General features: G+C 45.1%; 1 protein-coding gene across 1 annotated transcript in view; it reads left to right on the top strand.

Annotated features, from left to right (window-relative positions):
• Positions 1-23,822, top strand: part of LOC129834576 (talin-2) — a 162,678-nt gene that overhangs the window by 112,077 nt on the left and 26,779 nt on the right. Inside the window, exons 21-41 of the mRNA XM_055899689.1 lie at positions 505-671; positions 4,305-4,433; positions 9,597-9,710; positions 9,874-9,987; positions 10,236-10,370; positions 10,561-10,689; positions 10,814-10,916; positions 11,988-12,196; positions 16,242-16,361; positions 16,607-16,804; positions 17,908-18,047; positions 18,765-18,858; positions 19,167-19,256; positions 19,447-19,569; positions 19,919-20,062; positions 20,364-20,525; positions 20,619-20,759; positions 20,945-21,126; positions 21,437-21,569; positions 21,860-21,961; positions 22,131-22,301. Of these exons, the coding sequence (XP_055755664.1) occupies positions 505-671; positions 4,305-4,433; positions 9,597-9,710; positions 9,874-9,987; positions 10,236-10,370; positions 10,561-10,689; positions 10,814-10,916; positions 11,988-12,196; positions 16,242-16,361; positions 16,607-16,804; positions 17,908-18,047; positions 18,765-18,858; positions 19,167-19,256; positions 19,447-19,569; positions 19,919-20,062; positions 20,364-20,525; positions 20,619-20,759; positions 20,945-21,126; positions 21,437-21,569; positions 21,860-21,961; positions 22,131-22,301 (2,900 nt within the window). The remainder of the gene's footprint in view (positions 1-504; positions 672-4,304; positions 4,434-9,596; positions 9,711-9,873; positions 9,988-10,235; positions 10,371-10,560; positions 10,690-10,813; positions 10,917-11,987; positions 12,197-16,241; positions 16,362-16,606; positions 16,805-17,907; positions 18,048-18,764; positions 18,859-19,166; positions 19,257-19,446; positions 19,570-19,918; positions 20,063-20,363; positions 20,526-20,618; positions 20,760-20,944; positions 21,127-21,436; positions 21,570-21,859; positions 21,962-22,130; positions 22,302-23,822) is intronic.

Raw genomic sequence — 23,822 nt, 5'->3', positions numbered from 1 at the left:
CTCTCACTCGCTGGCTCTCTCTCTCACTCGCTGGCTCTCTCTCTCACTCGCTGGCTCTCTCTCGCTCTCTCTCGCTCTCTCTCGCTCTCTGGCTCTCGCTCTCTGGCTCTCTCTCTCTGGCTCTCTCTCTCTCTCTCTCTCTCTCTCGCTCGCTGGCTCTCTCTCTCGCTCGCTGGCTCTCTCTCTCGCTCGCTGGCTCTCTCTCTCGCTCGCTGGCTCTCTCTCTCTGGCGCTCTCTCTGGCGCTCTCTCTCTCTCGCTCTCTCTCTCGCTTGCTGGCTCTCTCTCTCTCTTGCTCGCTGGCTCTCTCTCTTGCTCGCTCGCTGGCTCTCGCTCGCTCGCTGGCTCTCTCTCGCTCTCGCTCGCTCGCTGGCTCTCTCTCGCTCGCTGGCTCTGTCGCTCGCTGGCTCTCTTGCTCGCTGACTCGCTCTCACGCACGCACACGTCTCCACCCCCTCTACTTCTACCCATCCCCCTCTTTCTCTGCTCTGTCTCCCCCAATCAGGAGAGATGGTTCGTCAAGCCCGGGTCCTGGCTCAGGCCACCTCTGACCTGGTGAATGCCATGCGGTCAGATGCTGAGGTGGAAGTGGATGTTGACAACTCTAAGAAGCTTCTTGCTGCAGCTAAACTACTGGCAGACGCTACAGCCAGGATGGTGGAGGCTGCTAAGGTATAGTAAGTAATAATGGCTTACTGACTGTGCTAAGCTTTCGGTCAACGACAACCTTTGTCAGAACCGGTCTGATGAAGGTCGTTGTTCATTAAAAGCGTAGCACATTAAGCACTGAAACTTGCATCTGATCAAGTGTGCGGAGACTTCTTTTCATTTATTTAGTAAAAAGGGTTTAGAGACGTCAAACTCATTCCACAGAGGCCCAGTGTCTGCTGGTTTTCACTCCACCCTTGTACTTGATTGAGGAATTAAGGTCACTGATTAGTAAATAACTCCCCTCACCTGGTTGTCAATCAATCAATCAAATGTATTCATAAAGCCCGTCTTACATCAGCTGATGTCACAAAGTGCCTTACAGAAAACAAGCCTAAAACCCCAAACAGCAAGCAATGCAGGTGTAGAAGCACGGTGGCTAGGAAAAACTCCCTAGAAAGGCCAAAACCTAGGAAGAAACCTAGAGAAGAACCAGGCTATGAGGGGTGGCCAGTCCTCTTCTGGCTGTGCTGGGTGGAGATTATAACAGAACATGGCCAAGATGTTCAAAGATGACCAGCAGGGTCAGATAATAATAATCACAGTGGTTGTAGAGGGTGCAACAGGTCAGCACCTCAGGAGTAAATGTCAGTTTGCTTTTCATAGCTGATCATTCAGAGTATCTCTACCGCTCCTGCTGTCTCTAGAGAGTTGAAAACAGCAGGTCTGGGACAGGTAGCATGTCCGGTGAACAGGTCAGGGTTCCATAGCCGCAGGCAGAACAGTTGAAACTGGAGCAGCAGCACGACCAGGTGGACTGGGGACAGCAAGGTGTCATCCGGCCAGGTAGTCCTGAGGCATGGTCCTAGGGCTCAGGTCCTCCGAAAGAGAGGGCGAATTGGAGAGAGCATACTTAAATTCACACAGGACACCGGATAAGACAGAAGAAATACTCCAGATATAACAGACTGACCCTAGCCCCCCGACACAAACTACTGCAGCATAAATACTGGAGGCTGAGACATTACGGGTCGGGAGACACTGTGGCCCCGTCCGATGATACCCCCGGACAGGGCCAAACCCCACCCATTTTGCCAAAGCACAGCCCCCACACCACTAGAGGGTTATCTTCAACCACCAACTTACCATCCTGAGACAAGGCAGAGTATAGCCCACAAAGTTCTCCCCCACAGCACAACCCAAGGGGGGGCACCAACCCAGACAGGAAGATCACGTCAGTGACTCAACCCACTCAAGTGACGCACCCCTCCTAGAGATGGCATGGAAGAGCACCAGTAAGCCAGTGACTCAGCCCCTGTAATAGGGTTTGAGGCAGAGAATCCCATTGAAGAGAGGGGAAGCGGCCAGGTGGAGACAGCAAGGGCGGTCTTATTTGAATGGAAACACTAAAAACCTGCACACATTAGGCCCTCCGTGGAATGAGTTTGACTCCCCTGGGTTATAGATTCTCCATTATGTATGTACTAGAGGAGTTGTCCAAAAGGAAGGTTAGTAAAGTAGGTTGTACTAAAGTAGTATATTACAGATTCGTCATCTACACAACTAGAGCAGTGAAATTCCTCAAACTCCCTTCCAAGAACGATGATCTGTCCTGTTCGTTGTTTTCCCCATCCTGTACACACAAGGTGACCTTTTCGTTGTCTGCCTGGATGTGCTGGGGAAAAGAGGACCCGGCTGGAGTCCCTAGAGAGAGATGTCTGTTTTTGAATCCCAGAATGTCTGTCAGAGCAGTGTATGGCCGCAGCAGGATGTCCCGTGTTGTCCCTCAGATCACCATGTTCCCATGAAGTGACCTCATCACTAAGGAACCATCAGTGACCTCTGAGGTATAACTGATTGTACCGCTGTGACCAGCTATGGTGGCCTTCCAATTTAAACACCACCCAGAGACCAAGAGACTGAGCAGTTCTCACTGACTGGAGGAGGACAGGCATCGCTATGGGGTCTGAAAGAATTTGGCTAGTCTAACCTCTTTCTATGTCATACTTTCTCTAAAAATGGCCCTTTCCAGTGAAAAACTACAGGTTGTAATTTGCAGAGGTGCCAGTGTATTGTTTTTATTGAACCTTTATTTAACTAGGCATGTCAGTTAAGAACAAATTCTTATTTACAATTTACATTGACATGCATTTCATGTATGTTTGATATGGTTATCCGAATGGGGTTGTATTGCATTTGATTTCATTCATTCAAACAGAGCTTTTTCCACAGTGCTATTTGGGTGCTTCCTGGTTGTCTAATTAAATATCCGTCTACTTTTATTCAGGCAGTCCACTTGATTCTTCATCTGCTCCTCAGCCTTACAGACAAGTATTAATGTCGCTGCCATCATGAATGCTAAATGGGGCCATATCTTACAGCTGGTTAAATGCTTTTGATTCCACATTAATCACATTATAGCAGCTATCTTTATCACTATCAATGCAGGATTTGCCCAGCCACTGTTTCCTTGGTAACTGTCAGAAAGGGGACTGTATTCAACACTACCCCTAGTTGCAGGTAGCCTAGCAGTTAGAGCGTTGGGCAGGTAACCAAAAGGTGAAAGATCTGTTGATCTGCCCTTGAGCAAGGTACTTAACCCTAATTGCTCCAGGGTTACCGTCAACATTGGCTGATCCCTGGCTGTAACCCCACTTTCAGAGTGTCTCGGGGGGGGGGGGGGGGGGGTTATGCACAAAAAATATATATTATATGATGCTAATATAAGCATCATATAATTGATTGAGGGTAGAGAATGTTTTGCTGAGGCATGGAGAAAGGATTGTGTCAGTAGTGGGGAGTCCACAGAAGATGGCAGCTCTTCGTTTGGCTTTCTCTCAAAGCTGTGTGTTGAGAAATCTGGACATAAGCCATGTGGTTTAATTTCGAACACTACTCTGTTTCATTTCCAATCCCTTTTATTATTAGGATACGATTGGTTTTCCCTTCAGTGACTATTTCCGATCACACATAGGTGACCAGTTAACCTGGCGTACAGGAAGCAGTGAATAGTATGAATAATAGCCTGTACTGGGCTGGCTAACATGACACACTGTTATGAAGAAAGTGATTTGCATTTCAACAGTCAATCACATTATTCCCCTCTACTCTTGAGGATTTAGTACTGTAACGTCTCTTCACATTAGTCTGGGCTTACTATAAACATCACCTTGTGGCTGTGGGTGGTATGTTTTTAGTGTGTGTGTGTTAGTGAGATATAAGATGGCTGCTGTAATGTACTGAAGAGGGTTACATTCAGCAGCAGGTGAGGGAAGCGCCTGGCTGCTTAATTAACTAAATGGCATGGAGGCTTAGGCTCTAGATTCTCTTCATTCCCTCAACAATAGGACGCACAGAGGCTCTTAGGATATTGGTTTGTGTGTACTGAACCCAGTCACGTCCAATCAGAGACAGCTGGAGAAAAAGAGAGAGGTAAAGAGAGCTGGAGCCAGAGGAGGAGGTAATGACAAGGAATCTTAACGTTTCCTCATCAACAAGATGTTGATAGATAGACAAAGAAGAGCTGCTGTCATTACAAACGGACATGATTACAGTTGGACTTTCCCTGGATGCATCTCCATCTGCTCCAGTTTAATGATGGATGAGGTGTCTTCCTTTGTCTCTGTGTGTCTGTCTCTGGGTGTGTGTGTGTAACAGGGCGCAGCGGCATACCCAGAGAACGAGGACCAGCAGCAGAGACTGAGGGAGGCGGCTGAGGGGTTACGCGTGGCCACCAACGCTGCAGCTCAGAACGCCATCAAGAAGAAACTCATTAACAGGCTCGAGGTCAGTTGGATGGGTCTGAGCTAGGCTGGGCAGAGCCATATATATGTACAGTATACCTATGGGTGGCGCCGCGAGTTTGGTGCTAAGATGGCGTCCCATTAATGGGTTTGCCAAACTCTGTATATGGCTCTGGGGGTGAGTAAGCAGGCACTTCCACTTGCTTCTCCTCATCATAGCTCTTGCTCTAAATACACACCACATTGTCAATCACATGGAAAACACCAGGCTTTGAGTGAAAGTCTCGAAATAGTATTTTTTATATGTTGTATTATTTGGGGCTTTAGGTTAACGTGCAGAGGTGATTACATTACCATAGTTATTATTTCCAACTGTTGATGTAAACCATGCAAGAACAGTTATATACAGTACAGGACATTACTGAGTGTGTTTGGAGAGCTACAGTGTACTCTGTGTACATTCAACTGTTATAGAAACTGCCTTTCCCTTCCTGTTTACATTCTGAGAAGTCCTTGTAGGTTTTCCTTCATATGAAAGTAGAGACCATCCAGTATCATTCTTCGATCATCATCCTACTAGCCACTGAAATGTAAAAGGAGCATTTTACATATGACTGTTGAACGCGGAATGAGGGAGAGCTCGGTTTGTTGTTTTGGAAAGTTTGGTGTTTTGAAAGTGTGTTATAAAGTTTCTTAGTATCTAGTTACCTTTTGAGTTTGGATCCCGAGACGCAGTTGGCATTAGTTGCTGGGTCTGCTACTCTCTGTCCAGTGATCCTGCCGACCAAGACCGGTTCTGAGGGGCTATTTGGTGTAGCTGCTTGCTAGCTGCCTATCAAGCTAGCGGGGTTTTCTTGAGGGCTTGGACGCAGCCCCCGTGGCTGGGATCACAGATTGTCCCAGGCTTGTGGATGTCTAGATCCCTGCTCTTTGTTGTTTTCAATCTTCCCTGCAACCTGCCCTGTCTGGAACTGCGAGGAGTAACAGCGTAACCTACGTTGCTAGGTACCATGACAAAGACCAAAGCCGGCAGGAGTACTGTTGAGGACAGTGGTGTGTCTCTCTGTCACAGGTGAACAAACAAACATCTACATGCAGTTTCAACAACAAGAAAATAGCTTGTAGTGTTTTGTCCAAATCCTGGTGGAGTCAACTAATAAAATAATGGACGACCTGACCAGAGAGGTCCAGGACCTGAAGAATAATACTGGTGGAGTCAACTAATAAAATAATGGACGACCTGACCAGAGAGGTCCAGGACCTGAAGAATAATACTGGTGGAGTCAACTAATAAAATAATGGACGACCTGACCAGAGAGGTCCAGGACCTGAAGAACAATACTTGTGGACTCAACTAATAAAATAATGGACGACCTGACCAGAGAGGTCCAGGACCTGAAGAACAATACTTGTGGACTCAACTAATAAAATAATGGACGACCTGACCAGAGAGGTCCAGGACCTGAAGAACAATACTTGTGGACTCAACTAATAAAATAATGGACGACCTGACCAGAGAGGTCCAGGACCTGAAGAACAGTTTGCAGTTCTCCCAGGGTCAGCTCAATGAGTTTAAACAGGAGAAGGGCAAGATGACAGCAATCTGTAAGTCATTGAGAGAGGACATCAGTTCTGTGTGTGAATCCATGATAACAATGACGGAGAACAAATTATTTTGAAGGACAATCAAGGCGGAACAACATGGTTGTGGACATAATTGCAGAATCGCCACATGAGACCTGGATGGAGTCTGAGGACAAAGTGAGGGAAATGATCTCGGCGAAACTGAAGATGGACCACAAGAAGATTGAGGTGGAGCGCGCCTACAGAACTGGAAAACCCACCACCGGTCCAGGTGACAGGCCCGTAGTGGTCAAGTTCTTGAGGTTTATTGCCTTACCTCCCTAATCTTAATACATTGGCATACACTGTATATAGACTTTTCTATTGTGTTATTGACTGTACGTTTGTTTATCCCATGTGTAACTCTGTGTGTGTGTGTCGCACTGCTTAGCTCTATCTTGGTCAGGTCTCAGTTGTAAATGAGAACTTGTTCTCAACTGGCCTACCTGGTTAAATAAAGGTGAAATAAAACATTGTAATAAAAAAGGACAAGGTAGCTGTTCTGGAAAGAGCCAAGAACTTGAGAGGAACGTGTACCTTCCTCAACGGGGACTATCCTGAAGCTGTGCACCAGAAGAGGAAAGAACTTATCTTGGCCATGAAAGCTGCCAGAGTGCGTGGGGACATTGCTTACATCCGCTATGACAGGCTCGTTGTCCACCCTCCCTCCCAAACCCCTGGAAGGGATGAATAGAGCAAAGCCTATGGGTTTGTAGCTTCAACCCCGCAGCACACACAGATTCTACTTACACACACTGACTGATTCATGGAATATTTATTTCTTGCAAAGAATAGAATAGGTCGACTTTTGTACTATGGGAGAAAGTAGATTGATATAGGCTAGTGCTTTTGATGTTCGTTAGGCCTACTCATCTTGTTGGCTGACGAAAGGAAATGTGGACAGTTCTTTCAATATCTTCAATATGCACCTCAGAATTGGATATGACAGAGAGCCATGTGAGTGAGAGATGCTTCGGATTGCGTTGCACACTCAGGGAGAGGGGCACAACGCAGCACTGCAAAAGGCATGGATGTTTTTAGGGGGCATTACGGCCACAAAGGGGATGCCACTGTGAAATTCGAGGCATTATCAAGTGCTTGTCAAATTGTGAATGAGAGACTATTGGCGTGTGTACAGCCTGTGCAAAAACAAAGCCGAGCTCATGCCTTTCGAGAGTTTTTCAAATCATCATTAGTACATTTACATTTACATTTAAGTCATTTAGCAGACGCTCTTATCCAGAGCGACTTACAAATTGGTCTCATCATGCAGCCTTACAATGTATTAAAAATCAAAACATATAGCCCACTGTTTGTAGAACAACTAAAGTTACATTAATACATCTAAATTATGCATATAGAAGTACCTATGTCTTTGTTAACCGCTCAACACAGAATAGTGTGTGTGCGCAAGTGCGCACTCCCTCAAATCGTTTTGGAGAAAATATTAATATTTTATTCAGCTTTGTTCAATTGTATTCTTCATATTATAAAATAATGCCACAGAATTATAAGCAAATCTTATCCGCTAAATTAAGTAGTGTAGCCCACAGCCATTTGGCATAGCCACATCAGGACCTAACATAAGGACAACTCTGAGCATGCTATTCTTTTCTTCTGAAATAGACTACAGTTTCTTCATATCATGCTTCTTTAGACCTGTCTAAAATAAATAATGGATTTATTGTGACGGGGTAGGCTATATTACATGGATTTATTAGACTTTTTAAAATGGCTTGTAGGCTATGTGTGGAAGCCAGGAGATGCTAAATGTGTTTGGTAATTAACGGTCAATTACCGTGAGACCGGCAGTTATTTGCTTGACAATCACCTGCTGACGAAATTTCATGACCGCCACAGCCCTAAACAAGATTGTTCATGTATCGATCACATAAAGCGGCCTTTACTGGTTCTAACAGCTCTTAGCAAACTGTTGGAAAAAATGGTTTGACCAAATACTGTGCTATTTCTCTATAAACAAATTAACAACAGACTTTCAGCATGCTTATAGAGATGGGCACTCAACATGTACTGCACTGACACAAATGACTGATGATTGTTTTATAAGAAGATTGTGGGAGCGGTACTGTTAGATTTCAGTGCAGCCTTTGATAGTATTGACCATAACCTGTTGCTGAGAGAACTTATGTGTTATGGCTTTTCAATCTCTGCCATATCGTGGATTCAGAGCCATCTATGTAATAGAATTCAAAGGTTTTATTTAATGGAAGCTTCTCTGTCAAACATGTAAAGTGTGGTGTACCGCAGGGCAGCTCTCTAGGCCCGCTACTCTTTTATATTTTTACCAATGACCTGCCACTGGCATTAAACAAAGCATGTTTGTCCATGTATGCTGATGATTCAACCATATACACATCAGCAACCACAGCTAATTAAGTCACTGAAACCCTTAACAAAGAGTTGCAGTCTGTTTTATAATCGGTGGCTAGTAATAAACTGGTCCTAAAGCTAAGAGCATTGTATTTGGTGCAACTCATTCCCTAAGTTCTAGACCTCAGCTGAATCTGGTAATGAATGGTGTGGTTGTTTAACAAGTTGAGGAGACTAAATTACTTGGTGTTACCTTAGATTGTAAACTGTCATGGTCAAAACATATATATTCAATGGTTGTAAAAATGGGGAGAGGTCTGTCCGTAATAAAGAGATGCTCTGCTTTTTTGGACACCACACTCCTAAAAGCAAGTTCTGCAGGCTTTAGTTTAGTCTTACCTTGATTATTGTGTGGTCAAGTGCTGCAAGAAAAGACCTAGATAATCTGCAGCTGGCCCAGAACAGAGTGGCACACCTTGCTTTTTATTGTAATCAGAAGGATGATATAAATACTATGCATGTCAGTCTGTCTTGGCTAAGAGTTGAGGAGAGACTGACTGCATCACTTCTTTTTATAAGAAACAATGTGTTGAAATTCCCAAGTTGTTTGCATAGTCAACTTACACAGAGCTCTGACACACACACTTACCCCACCAGACATGCCACCATGGGTCTTTTCACAGTCCCTGAATCCAGAACCGATTTCAAGAAAGTGTACAGTATTATATAGAGCCATTATTGCATGGAACTTCGTTCCATCTCATACTGCTCAAATGAACAGCAAACCTGGTTTTAAAAAAACAATAAAGCAACACCTTCCCTATTTGACCTAGATAGTTTGCGTGTATGTATTTATATGGAGTCTACGTGTGCCTTTTTTAAATTGATGAAGTTTTGTCCTTGAGCTGTTAATGTTCTGTATTGTTCATGTTTTGAGAGGGCCAGAGGCTCTCACAACAGCCAATGGGGATCCTAATAAAATACCAAATCAGGAACCCTGCTGCCCGACATTAAAGATGGCACAACAAATATTTGATCTCTGACCTGAGGAACCCTGGCTCTAAACGCAGACTGTCTGCCTCCCAAATGGCACTCTATTCCCTTTAGTACGTTTCTTTTGACCATGGGCCTCCTGGTCAAAATAAGTGCACTATAAAGGGAATGGGGTGCCATTTGAGAGGCATCTTGTGTGTGTGTTTTGATTCGTCGAGGCAGTGATTCTAAACATGCCTGACGTGTGACATTCCAACAGAATGCGGCCAAGCAAGCTGCAGCTGCAGCCACCCAGACCATCGCTGCCTCCCAGAATGCAGCAGCCTCCAACAAGAACACCGCCGCTCACCAGCAATTGGTGCAGAGCTGCAAGGTACTGGTGATAAGTCTCTTAATGCCAGGGGACATCGCCAGTTCCTTGCATTGAACAATTTCTATGCCTACTGTAGTTATACAGTAGGTGCTACAGCTATATAGAAACTGTGGTTGAATACTGTATGTGTGTCTACTGTTTATGTATGTGTGCGGCTCACTAGGCCATGGCAGACCACATTCCCCGGCTGGTCCAGGGGGTAAGGGGCAGCCAAGCCCAGCCTGAAGACCTCACTACCCAGCTAGCCCTCATCATCACCAGCCAGAACTTCCTACAGGTACACCCCCAGTGCCAGTCTGGCTCCTAATCTCACCACATATTGAATGAAGGGATCTCAATATATTGTACAGTGCTGATATATGTGTGTGTGTGTGCTTGAAAATATATCTTATTGATGTCTAATACTTGGGCAAGGCTGGGTTTTGTAGTCATAATAGATTCAAATAAAGACATCTATTCTCTCGTACAAAACATCTTCTTGGGATGAATTTGACATTTCTCTGTTTCCTGTTTCTCTCATGACAGCCTGGCAGTAAGATGGTGACATCAGCGAAGTCGTCTGTTCCCACGGTGATGGACCAGGCCGCTGCTATGCAGCTGGGTCAGTGTGCCAAGAACCTGGCCACCAGCCTGGCAGAGCTCAGAACCGCAGCACAGAAGGTACATACACACACACACACACACACTTAAGTCATACCTGTTGCTTTGTCACTTTGTGAGGGTACCTATCCCCTGTTAGGACTAGCCAGCTTCAGATAGACTATGGCACTAAATACCAGCTCAGATGGGTTAAAAGCTGTCAGTCTAGAATGACTAATTCAATGGTCTGCTCTCTCCCTGTGCTCTTTAGGCCCACGAAGCCTGCGGCCCCATGGAGATCCACTCAGCTCTCACAGCCGTCCAGACTCTGAAGACTGAGCTCCAAGACGCCAAGATGGCTACCATAGACATGCAGCTGAAACCACTACCTGGAGAATCGGTCAGGGAAATCTGATTCATTGAATTAATCAACGTCTCTCATTACTTCTAGTGATTACTCTTTCATCCATTGCTGAGTCTGTTTGTCTGGGTGTCTGATGTACTGTGTGCTGTTCTCTCTGCAGTTGGAGAAGTGTGCTCAGGACCTGGGCAGCACCTCCAAGTCTGTGGGATCCTCCATGGCTCAGCTGCTCACCTGTGCTGCACAGGGCAATGAACACTACACAGGTACTGTACTACTGCCCTGGGGCTCCCATTCTACTTAGAGCAATACCACTAAATAACAAACTCCATAGCACCACCAGGATGTGTCTATAATAGTATATTTTACTTTTGACTACAGATTTTACTGTTACTACTGAAAGCGTCAACATATTTGATGCTTCAAGGTCAATAGTAAATTAGATTTGGCCTTTACTCTCTGAAAGGTAGCACAAAGACTAAAGCAGAATAAATCCTTCCCCTACTTCAATAGATGTGACATTCCTTCAGTAATCTTGTCTAGATGAATGGGGTAATGCAATCTGATTCAATTTACTAGATTCCTCCCCGTTGTGTTGATGCTGAAATGTTGCATTCCCTTGTTGAGGCAGTCAGTGGTTTAGACGTTATGAAACTAAACCAGAGGCTCTCGCTACCTAGTATAGCACACTGTCAACGTGAGAGGGCTATGGATATCGGAGGTCATAACATGCATTTATTAAGCCTTAATTCAATCTTCTGAATGTATTTGGATGTTTGACACATCTGAATGCAAACAGTCCTTTTCATTAATTGTTTTATTTTATTTGTCACATGCTTGGTAAACAATAGGTGTAGACTGACAGTGAAATGTTTACTTATGGGCCCTTCCCAACAATGCAGAGAGAAAAATATAGAAAAAAATAACAACACAAGGAATAAATACACAATGAGTAACGATAACTTGGCATTATACACGGGTACCAATACCGAGTCGATGTACAGAGGTACGAGTTAGTGCAAAGAGGGTCAATGCAGATAGTCTGGGTAGCTATTTGGTTAACTATTTAGTAGTCTAATGGCTTGGTAGTGGAAGCTGTTCGGGGTCCTGTTGGTTCCAGACTTGGTGCATCGGTACCGCTTGCCGTGTGGCAGTGTCGAGGGAGCTTGCCGTGCGGCAGTGGCGAGGGAGCTTGCCGTGCGGCAGTGGCGAGGGAGCTTGCCGTGCGGCAGTGGCGAGGGAGCTTGCCGTGCGGCAGTGGCGAGGGAGCTACTTCCGTAATAACTCTTATTTGTAACATTCCAAACCCTACTCACCATTTGTATATTTGCCTCCAGGGTTAGCAGCCAGAGAGACAGCCCAGGCCCTGAAGACTCTAGCCCAGGCAGCACGGGGCGTGGCAGCCTCTACCACCAACCCTCAGGCAGCGGCGTCCATGTTGGATTCAGCCTGTGATGTTATGGAAGGCTCGGCCATGCTGATCCATGAGGCCAAGCAGGCCCTGGTCTCTCCCGGTGACGCAGAGAGCCAGCAGAGGCTAGCCCAGGTGAGTGGGGGACTTCAGTACAATAACGTGCAGAGCCATATAGGGATGAAGCTACTGTACAGTCGTGGCCAAAAGTTGAGAATTACACACATATTAATTTCCACAAAGTTTGCTGCTTCAGTGTCTTTAGATATTTTTACAAGCATTTCATAAGTGTCAAAGGCTTTTATTTATTAACAATTACATGAAGTTGATGCAAAGAGTCAATATTTGCAGTGTTGACTCTTCTTATTAAAGACCTCTGCAATCTGCCCTGGCATGCTGTCAATTAACTTCTGAGCAACATCCTGACTAATGGCAGCCCATTCTTGCATAATCAATGCTTGGAGTTTGTCAGAATTTGTGGGGTTTTGTTTGTCCACCCGCCTCTTGAGGATTGACCCCAAGTTCTCAATGAGATTAAGGTCTGGGGAGTTCTGGCCATGGACCCAAAATATCTATGTTTTGTTCCCCGAGCCACTTAGTTATCACTTTTGCCTTATGGCAAGGTGCTCCATCATGCTGGAAAAGGCATTGTTTGTCACCAAACTGTTCCTGGATGGTTGGGAGAAGTTGCTCTCGGAGGATGTGTTGGTACCATTCTTTATTCATGGCTGTGTTCTTAGGCAAAATTGTGAGTGAGCCCACTCCCTTGGCTGAGAAGCAACCCCACACATGAATGGTCTCTTGATGCTTTACTGTTGGCATGACACAGGACTGATGGTAGCACTCACCTTGTCTTCTCCGGACAAGCTTTTTTCCGGATGCCCCAAACAATCGGAAAGGGGATTCATCAGAGAAAATGACTTTGCCCCAGTCCTCAGCAGTCTAATCCCTGTACCTTTTGCAGAATATCAGTCTGTCCCTGATGTTTTTCCTGGAAAGAAGTGTCTTCTTTGCTGCCCTTCTTGACACCAGGCCATCCTCCAAAAGTCTTTGGGTCACTGTGCGTGCAGATGCACTCACACCTGCCTGCTGCTATTCTTGAGCCAGCTCTGTACTGGTGGTGCCCCGATCCCGCAGCTGAATCAACTTTAGGAGACGGTCCTGGCGGTTGCTGGACTTTCTTGGGCGCCCTGGAGCCTTCTTCACAACAATTGAACCGCTCTCCTTGAAGTTCTTAATGATCCGATAAATGGCAAAGCAATGATGACGGCACGTGTTTCCTTGCAGGTAACCATGATTGACAGAGGAAGAACAATGATTCCAAGCACCACCCTCCTTTCGAAGCTTCCAGTCTGTTATTCAAACTCAATCAGCATGACAGAGTGATCTCCAGCCTTGTCCTCATCAACACTCACACCTGTGTTAATGAGAGAATCACTGACATTTTGTCAGCTGGTCCTTTTGTGGCAGGGCTGAAATACAGTGGAAATGTTTTTTGGGGATTCAGTTAATTTGCATAGCAAAGAGGGACTTTGCAATTAATTGCAATTCATCTGATCACTCTTCATAACATTCTGGAGTATATGCAAATTGCCATCATACAAACTGAGGCAGCAGACTTTGTGAAAATTAATATTTGTCTCATTCTCAAAACTTTTGGCAATGACTGTATATCTCTATAAAAGGCTCTGCTATGTGTATGTACAGTTGAAGTCAGAAGTTTACATACACTTAGGTTGGAGTCATTAAAACTCGTTTTTCAACGAGTTTTTCAGAAGTTTACATACACTAAGTTGACTGTGCCTTTAAACAGCTTGGAAAATTCCAGAAAATGATTTCATGGCTTTAGAAGCTTCTGATAGGCTAATTGACATAATTTGAGTCAATTGGAGGTGTACCTGTGGAGGTATTTCAAGGCCTACCTTCAAACTCAGTACCTCTTTGCTTGACATCATGGGAAAATCAAAAGAAATCAGCCAAGACCTCAGAAAATGTATTGTAGACCTCGACAAGTCCGGTTCATCCTTGGGAGCAATTTCCAAACACCTGAAGGTACCACGTTCATCTGTACAAACAATAGTACACAAGTATAAACACCATGGGACCAGGCAGCCATCATACCGCTCAAGAAGGAGACGCGTTCTGTCTCTTAGAGATGAACGTACTTTGGTGCAAGAAGTGCAAATCAATCCCAGAACAACAGCAAAGAACCTTGTGAAGATGCTGGAGGAAACAGGTACAAAAGTATCTATATCCACAGTAAAACGAGTCCTATATCAACATAACCTGAAAGGCCGCTCAGCAAGGAAGAAGCCACTGCTCCAAAACCGCCATAAAAATGCCAGACTACGGTTTGCAACTGCACATGGGGACAAAGATCGTACTTTTTGGAGAAATGTCCTCTGGTCTGATGGAACAAAAATAGAACTGTTTGGCCATAATGACCATTGTTATGTTTGGAGGAAAAAGGGGGAGACTTGCAAGCCGAAGAACACCATCCCAACCGTGAAGCACAGCATGTTGTGGAGGTGCTTTGCTGCAGGAGGGACTGGTGCACTTCACAAAATAGATGGCATCATGAGGGAGGAAAATTATGTGGATATATTGAAGCAACATCCCAAGACATCAGTCAGGACAATGACCACAAGCATACTTCCAAAGTTGTGACAAAATGGCTTAAGGACAACACAGTCAAGGTATTGGAGTGGCCATCACAAAGCCCTGACCTCAATCACATAGAAAATTTGTGGGCAGAACTGAAAAAGTGTTTGTGAGCAAGGAGGCCTACAAACCTGACTCAGTTACACCAGCTCTGTTAGGAGGAATGGGCAGAAATTCACCCAACTTATTGTGGGAAGCTTGTGGAAGGCTACTTAAAATCTTTGACCCAAGTTAAACAATTTAAAGGCAATGCTACCAAATACTAATTGAGTGTATGTAAACTTCTGACCCACTGGGAATGTGATGAAAGAAGTAAAAGCTGAAATAAATTCTCTACTATTATTCTGACATTTCACATTCTTAAAATAAAGTGGTGATCCTAACTGACCTAAGTCAGGGAATTTTTACTAGGATTAAATGTCAGGAATTGTGAAAAACTGAGTTTAAATGTATTTGGCTAAGGTGTATGTAAACTTCCGACTTCAGCTGTATATGGCTCTGCTAACGTCCATATTTTCCATCTGTTCAGTATAATTGTCCTCTGTCTGAATGGAGTGGACTGTGGTTGGTGCTCTTAGACAACCAAATCCTACTTGAGTTTTAATATCACCACTTTTATTCAGAAATGCTTGGCTTGTGTTACAGTGAAGGTCAAGTGAGAGGCAACTATTTTTATTGTAGAGCTTCCACAGATCACTTCTCACAACTACAGTATCTGGTTGAATAATAAAATAAATAACTTTTCATAGACAAATAATAGTTCACATTTTATCAGCCCAGCTGAACAAAACACTGATCACCTGTCAAACACAGTGAGGTGTTGATCCTCCGCCTGCTGTAGCAGGAGATTCACAGCTTTATGCACACATCAATTATTAATGCCTGGTCCTCCCCATATAACCTTCCCACCAGATGAATAAATGATGCATCTATAGATGCTTCTGCAGATAAAGGGACAGACGGGACATAGTATTGTGGTGCTTGTTCTGTTCCTTTGCAAAAGAGAGAGAAATAGGACCCATTTTACATGGTGTCGAAGATCCCTTTGTTTTTGAATGGAATCCAATAAAAGTCCTCGAATTCCTCTTTGGATGAGGATCTCTTTTAAATCTTACCAAATAAAAGGCTTCAATTGTCTCTTTATCTTTTCAGGTAGTCCTAGTTGCGCATTCAGTAATCCTTTCAGCAGCACGACTCCTGTTCTGTTGCTAGGCCCCACAGGGACACAGACATATTGGTTGGCATATGTTCTGTTGGAAACAGAAGTGCAAATTAGGAACACCAATTACTCCGCTATGCTTCTTGGCTCATTAGCATTTTAAGATTGTGATTGCAGCTCAGCAACATCACTACTGTGGAAAACACCTCTGTTCACGCATGAATGATCACACACACACTCACACACACACACACACACACACACACACACACACACACACACACACACACACACACACACACACACACACACACACACACACGCACACCTGTGCTCACACACCTGTTCTCTCTGCTTCAGGTGGCCAAGGCTGTGTCCCACTCTCTGAATAACTGTGTCAACTGCCTGCCTGGCCAGAAGGATGTGGACATGGCCCTCAGGAGCATTGGAGAGGCCAGCAAGAAACTGCTGGGAGAAACGGTAAGTTCTACACTTCCTTAAGTAAAGGTTACTTTATTGAAAAAACATTCACGTGAAGCCACTGATTACCCCTGAGTTAATCACCCGTTTATTGATTTTAAACTGCCGCTAGGTCAAACACTTATCTAATGTTTTTAAACCAAACATACATTTATTGCACCACAACCTAAACACTGACTCGCTATGGCTGTCTTTGTTGTCTCTCTGTATTTCTCTATCTCTTCTCTTTCTCTCTTTCTCTGTAGCTCCCTCCATCCACCAGGTCGTTCCAGGAGGCCCAGAGCGAGCTGAACCAGACCGCAGCAGATCTGAACCAATCAGCTGGAGACGTGGTCCATGCCTCCCGCGGCTCCAGCACCCAGCTCGCAGACGCATCTGGGAAGTTCAGCGAAGACTTTGATGAGTTCTTGGACGCCGGCATTGAGATGGCTGGGCACACTCAGGTGCAGTCACAGTGGTCTGTCTGTGTGGTACTGAACCTGGAACGTGTTCATTAGGGCACGCCATACCATAGCAATGGAAACCATAATGAACATTTCTTACTGACAAGTTCACATAGTGCCTCCCCGTTCCACGCACTTTTGTTGTATTGTTTCGTGCCTAATGAACACAAACGAGGCACCATACTGGACCTGACTGTTTTAGTGACTAATTTTCTTTACGTAAGCCTCTTCATCACCTTTTGGACATAAGAACCAACTGTATAATTTATCAAAGCTGATATGATGGAAAATAGAGGAGGAAAAGTTGACCAATTGGCCTCAAAAGACAGCTTGGCCAACCATCAGTCAATCTATTTGTTGATTAACTTTCCATATAGATACGGAATATTCAATTGAATTGCCTCAGAGCGGCGTCTGTTAAATGTAGTCTAAATAAGATGACAGTTGAAGGTCTTTTCCGGGCTGCCTTGCTGATAAGGAAGGAGGAAATCTTAATGGCATGACACTGATTACCAAATCAGACCCAGGTGACTGCAGGAAGTGCCAGCAGCAGAGTTGGAACCATAGAGTCTTAGTTTAGAACAGATTTTGAGGGGAATAATAGACATGTTAAGCATGGTGCAGCTAGAAAACCATTCTCCTATTCATCTGACTGATGGAAAGGTGGACCAGGGATAGTCAGTTGCACAGGGCTCCTGAGTGGTGCAGCGGTCTAAGGCATTGCATCTCAGTGCTAGAAGCGTCACTACAGACCCTGGTTCGATTCCAGGCTGTATCGCAACTGGCCGGGATTGGGAGTACCATGGACGGCTCATAATTGGCCCAGCGTCGTCTGGGTTTGGCCATTGTAGGCCGTCATTGTAAATAATTTGTTCTTAACTGGCTTACCTAGTTAAATAAAGGTTACATTCAGCGTTGATTAGCACTATACAGCCATCTCATCGCTCTGAGGGGATCAGTTACTAGGCAGATTTGGGTTCATTTAGACTCTCTAAATGACTAGCAACATTTCATGCCCTTTCTGTATGAATTTTGTATATGATTGATTTACAACTAGTGTTTATGACTTGTAATAACTGGTGATTCTGCTGTGGATGTTGTAGAGGAAAGATGAGCAGATCCAGGTGATAGGTAACCTGAAGAACATCTCCATGGCTTCCAGCAAGCTGCTCCTGGCAGCCAAGTCTCTGTCTGTAGACCCTGGGGCAGCTAACGCCAAGAACCTTCTGGCTGCTGCTGCAAGGTACCTACCATACACTACCCTCTATGTGGGCTCTCACAATACCACACCTGTTGATTGGTTATTTATTATGTCATGTTGGATTTAGAACAAGAGATTTTCCACCCACAGTGCATTCAACTTTTGCAATGTGTTACAATACGCTTATGCCAGGGCCAAAGCAATGGGAGGTTTCACTGTGCCTTAGGAAGGGACAAGGCTTTTGATGTGACACACATGCACTTCTCAATCTCACACCTCCAGTGTAGCTCCACTTAACAGCAGAAATGTCCTCCTAGGTAGTAGATGAAGCGCTGTCTCCCTTCAGGCTTGTGGAGGCTGTTAATTTCCTGTCTGGTAATTGGAAGGTTAAGAGGGAGGTGTGTGACTGAAATGTCTGACTGGCTCACTGAAGCCTGCTGGAATTCTGCTGAAAAAAGAGAGAGAGAGAGAGAGAGAGAGAGAGAGAGAGAGAGGGAGGGAGGAGGAGGGGAGAGACCAGAGGGACCCAGAACACAATATTAGATTTCGAACCAATGGAGCTTGGGACCTTGTGTTTGTGTAATGGAGCTGAACGCTGGTCTAAGTGCTTCTCATTTTGAACTTCTCCCGCCCTCTCTCTCGGTCTCTCTCTCGGTCTCTCTCAGGCTCTCTCTCAGGCTCTCTCTCGGTCTCTCTCAGGCTCGCGCTCTCTCGGGCTCTCCCCTCTCTCACTCCTCTCCCTCCCATCCTGTGTTTCAGAGCAGTGACAGAGAGCATTAACCAGCTAATCACACTGGCCACACAGCAGGCCCCGGGACAGAAGGAGTGTGACAATGCCCTACGAGAGCTGGAGGTACCATCAACAGCTTACATCAATAACATTAGCTTTACTGATAACAGCTGCAGTCATAGTGGTGGTAGCAGGAGTGTTAGATGGAGCAGTAAGGGTGTTAGTAAAAGCAGTGTCATCTGTAGCAGCCTTTGTTGTTATGAGAGATTGGATAGTAGCATCATTAAAGTGGGTTATGTTAAATGTATAGATTATGGGAGTGCTCTAGGAGAATATTGAGTTGTAAGTTGTATCTGTAATGGGTTTCTTTGGTTTTAGTTAAATTAGCAGGTTCCGTTCTAGATGTTAAGATGTTTTCCCTCTCCTCTCAGGCGGTGAAAGGAATGCTAGCCAGCCCCAACGAGCCAGTCAGCAACCTCTCCTACTTCCACTGCATCGAGAGCGTCATGGAGAACTCCAAGGTAGGGAGGGCCATGACCCTGAGCGCTGCTGAAAGAGCAAGCATAACCACAACCTCCAGACAGATGGAAACGAGTAGAGATGGAGAGCAGAGAGAGAGCAGAGAGAGAGAGCGGTGACCTGCCTGGCTGAGGAATGCTACAGCTTATCCCTCCCTTCTGCTCTTTTCCTCTGTTCCCCCTGTTCTTTCAGGTCCTGGGAGAGTCCATGGCTGGCATTTCTCAGAACTGTAAAACCGGGGATGTGCCAGCGTTTGGGGGCTGTGTGGGACTGGCCTCCAAGGCCCTGTGTGGGCTCACTGAGGCTGCAGGACAGGTTAGGACATGCTACGAACCTACCAGGCATACTGTGTGTCATACTGTGTGAATATGTGAGCACCCTATGTGTGCTCTGCTTGAGCTAGGGAGTGTTGTGCTAGTGTAGAAAGAGAGTAGTGTGGACTTCTGTTTTTCCACTACTGACCATGTCTGGGTTTTCCCTTACTACATCAATATACCACACATGAGTAGGGCTCTGTCCATCTGTGTGTAGACCAGATGCTGTGTTCAGTAAAAAGCTGCTATTTAAGCTGCTAACATTGTAGCCTACCTGTTTTCTGCTACTATGAGAGCCACGTCTGGTTCTACAGTATGTTGATGTCTCTCCTCCTGTCCTCTCTCCTCAGGCCTCCTACCTGGTGGGCGTGTCTGACCCCAACAGTCAGGCAGGGCATCAAGGGTTGGTCGACGCCATCCAGTTTGCACGAGCCAATCAGGCGATCCAGATGGCCTGTCAGAACCTGGTGGATCCGGACAGTAGCCCCTCACAGGTCAGTTGGGACATAATAACACAGGTTTGTTTGGTTTTATTTGTTTACTAACTAGTCACCTTGGGTTGATTTGAAGAGTCTATTGAAATGAGATGTTTATGAGCCATCAGCTGATCCCTTTGTCATGTTTATCTCTTGTGATCTACTTTAGAAAAATCCCGAGCTGCTGATTTGTTTGTTGTCGTCCTTCATCTGACGTGTTATGGTTCATCTGTCTAGACATCCGGGTTGCCTCCCACCACGTACCAATGTTCCCATTTAGGGTGTGGCTTTCTGAGACTGTTATGGTGGGTGTTTTCAGGTGCTGTCGTCTGCCACCATCGTAGCAAAGCACACATCAGCTCTTTGCAACGCCTGTCGCCTGGCCTCCTCCAAGACAGCCAACCCCACAGCCAAGAGACACTTTGTCCAGTCTGCCAAGGAGGTGGCCAACAGCACAGCCAACCTGGTCAAAACTATAAAGGTAAGACTGCAGACTCCAATGAGGTTTTTTGAACTGATAAACTGGCCCATTATGTGTATATTGACCTGGGTTTCTCCATTTCTTTCCCTCTAGGCTCTGGATGGTGATTTCTCTCAGGAGAATAGGAACACGTGTCTGGTGGCCACAGCTCCACTCATAGAGGCTGTTGAGAACCTCACAGCGTTTGCGTCTAATCCAGAGTTCGCCAGCGTCCCTGCTCAGATCAGCAATGAGGCACGACTACACACTTCTGGCCATTTCTAAACATGGTGCTCCGTTCAACTGAAACCTTATTTTGAACTCTGTGAGACCAACTGCAATGACAGTGTGGGTGTAGAAAACGTTTACGTTAAACAGTTTATTTTTCATGGTTGTCATGGAGATGCTCATCTTTCTTTCATTCGTTTGTTTATGTGCAGGGCTCTGCTGCTCAGGAGCCCATCCTCCAATCAGCTCGCTCCATGCTGGACAGCTCCACCCACCTGCTGAAGACTGCACGTTCACTGGTTATTAACCCCAAAGATCCACCCACCTGGTCGGTCCTGGCTGGCCACTCTCGGACTGTGTCCGACTCCATCAAAGGTCTCATCACGGCCATCAGGTTAGCACAGTGACAGCACTGCACTTCTTACAGGCCTGGACATGGACAGCTGTTATAACTCATTAAGTTATGATAAGCAGTTATAATAACCTTCAGAGGTTGGACAAGACCATAATGTACATCCTTGATCGGCTGATTTTGCTCAAGGCTGTTGATCGGCTTACTCATGGTTTGTTAGAATTCACCATCTCTCCAGATCTCTCTGATCCTGTTGGATGCCTGCTAGCTGACATAAATAAACATGCTCTTTTTATTTATTTCATCCTCTTTCCCTCTCTACCCTCTCTATTTCTCTCTCTCTGCCTCTCAGGGACAAGGCTCCAGGCCAGAGGGAGTGTGACTACTCCATAGATAACATCAACAGATGTATCCGGAACATTGAGCAGGCCTCGCTAGCCGCAGTCAGCCAGAACCTGGCCAGCAGGGATGACATCTCACTGGAGGTAATGATCGTTAATGAGACACTACACGCTCTGCTGACCCACAGGCAACCTCCCCCCTCTCTCATTCTCTCTCTATCCATCCTTCTCTCCCTTTACCCATTTCTCTCAATCTCTCTGTCCGTTAGTGGACAACAGATCTTTGATCAGGTCTACTGCTAATTGAGACCAACTGCCATTTGAATAAAGTTAAAAGAAGTTTGGACAGGGAGCGTCAGAATTGCCACAGAACCACAACATGCCTTGCATAATGACCAATGTTGAAATTATTTTGCTCTGATCAATCCCATCAGGCCTTGCAAGAGCAGCTGACGTCCACAGTGCAAGAGATTGGATACCTAATCGACCCAATATCTACAGCCGCCAGAGGGGAAGCTACCCAACTAGGACACAAGGTAACTAGTTGCAGCATCATCACTGTTACCAATACTAGGTCTATATCACCTGTCAGGTGCAGTCAATAGCTACGTTCCATGTTTTTATTTTTATTTTATGACGATCTGGAACGCAACAATAATCAGTCTGACACATTAACCTCTGACCTTTGACCCCTTTCCATCCCAGGTGACCCAGCTGGCGGGCTACTATGAGCCTCTGATCAGGGCGTCGGTGGGCGTGGCGTCCAAGCTGCAGGACCACCAGCAGCAGATGGCCTTCCTGGACCAGACTAAGACCCTGGCAGAGTCCGCCCTGCAGATGATCTACGCAGCCAAGGAGGGAGGAGGAAACCCCAAGGTATGGAGAAATATGGGCGATAGGGCCAAAATATCATGTTACAATATTTTTCTAATTTATGTCAGTATTTGATGGTATCTGAATAATACAAGTTCTAAACCTGTTTTATGAGTAGTGCATGCCCCTGGGATGGCAAAAATGAATTTTAAGTGTTTTTAATGGGCTTTTTCCATTATATTTGTTTTATACTCAACTAGGGCAAAACTGACAGTGAAGTAATCCAACTTTCCATGTATTTAGCACTGTATCATATTTAGCATTGTGTCATAGACCGTATTGTAAAAATCCATACGGGTATGTGGATCCATACCTTAAAATAGGATACATGGCCCAACCCTACCCCAGGGTGAACCCTCGCAGTTTAACAGGACTTTGGTTCTTTGAAAAAACACTATCTAAAGCCTACCATCATTGAAACTTTAATTGATTGGATTTATAAATCATTCAAAGTGCTTTATAACACAAGGGGGAAACTCCACCTCATCTTTATGAATTATGCAATATAACCTATACAGTTGCTATTAACTAATACGTATGTTGTTTGAACAATAACTAATAGATGCACTTCTCTAAGTTTAACTTAGGAAGTGAAGAGACTAGGAGTCTAACATATACAGTTGAAGTTGGAAGTTTACAAACACCTTAGCCAAATACATTTAAACTCAGTTTTTCACAATTCCTGACATTTAATCCTAGTAAAAATTCCCTGACTTAGGTCAGTTAGGATCACCACTTTTATTTTAAGAATGTGAAATGTCAGAATAATAGTAGAGAATTAATTTCAGCTTTTACTTCTTTCATCATATTCCCAGTGGGTCAGAAGTTTACATACACTCAATTAGTATTTGGCAGCATTGCCTTTAAATTGTTTAACTTGGGTCAAATATTTTGGGTAGCCTTCCACAAGCTTCCCACAATAAGTTGGGTGAATTTCTGCCCATTCCTCCTAACAGAGCTGGTGTAACTGAGTCAGGTTTGTAGGCCTCCTTGTTCGCACACGCTTTTTCAGTTCTGTCCACAAATGTTCTATGTGATTGAGGTCAGGGCTTTGTGATGGCCACTCCAATACCTTGACTTTGTTGTCCTTATTTGTTGCCATTTTTCCACAACTTTGGAAGTATGCTTGGGGTCATTGTCCATTTGGAAGACCCATTTGCGACCAATCTTTAACTTCCTAACTGATGTCTTGAGATGTTGCTTCAATATATCCACCTAATTTCCTCCCTCATGATGCCATCTATTTTGTGAAGTGCACCAGTCCCTCCTGCAGCACCCCCACAACATGATTCTGCCACCCTCGTGCTTCACCGTTGGGATGGTGTTCTTCGGCTTGCAAGCCACCCCCTTTTTCCTCCAAACATAACAATAGTCATTATGGCCAAACGGTTCTATTTTTGTTTCATGAGACCAGAGGACATTTCTCCAAAAAGTACGATCTTTGTCCCCATGTGCAGTTGCAAACCGTTGTCTGGCTTTTTTTATGGTGGTTTTGGAGCAGTGGCTTCTTCCTTGCTGAGCGGC

This window comes from Salvelinus fontinalis, chromosome 35 (assembly GCF_029448725.1).
Source record: "Salvelinus fontinalis isolate EN_2023a chromosome 35, ASM2944872v1, whole genome shotgun sequence".
NCBI classification, from domain to species: Eukaryota; Metazoa; Chordata; class Actinopteri; order Salmoniformes; family Salmonidae; genus Salvelinus; species Salvelinus fontinalis.
The sequence above is the reverse complement of the archived record's forward strand: the minus strand, read 5'-3'. Positions and strand labels throughout refer to the sequence as shown.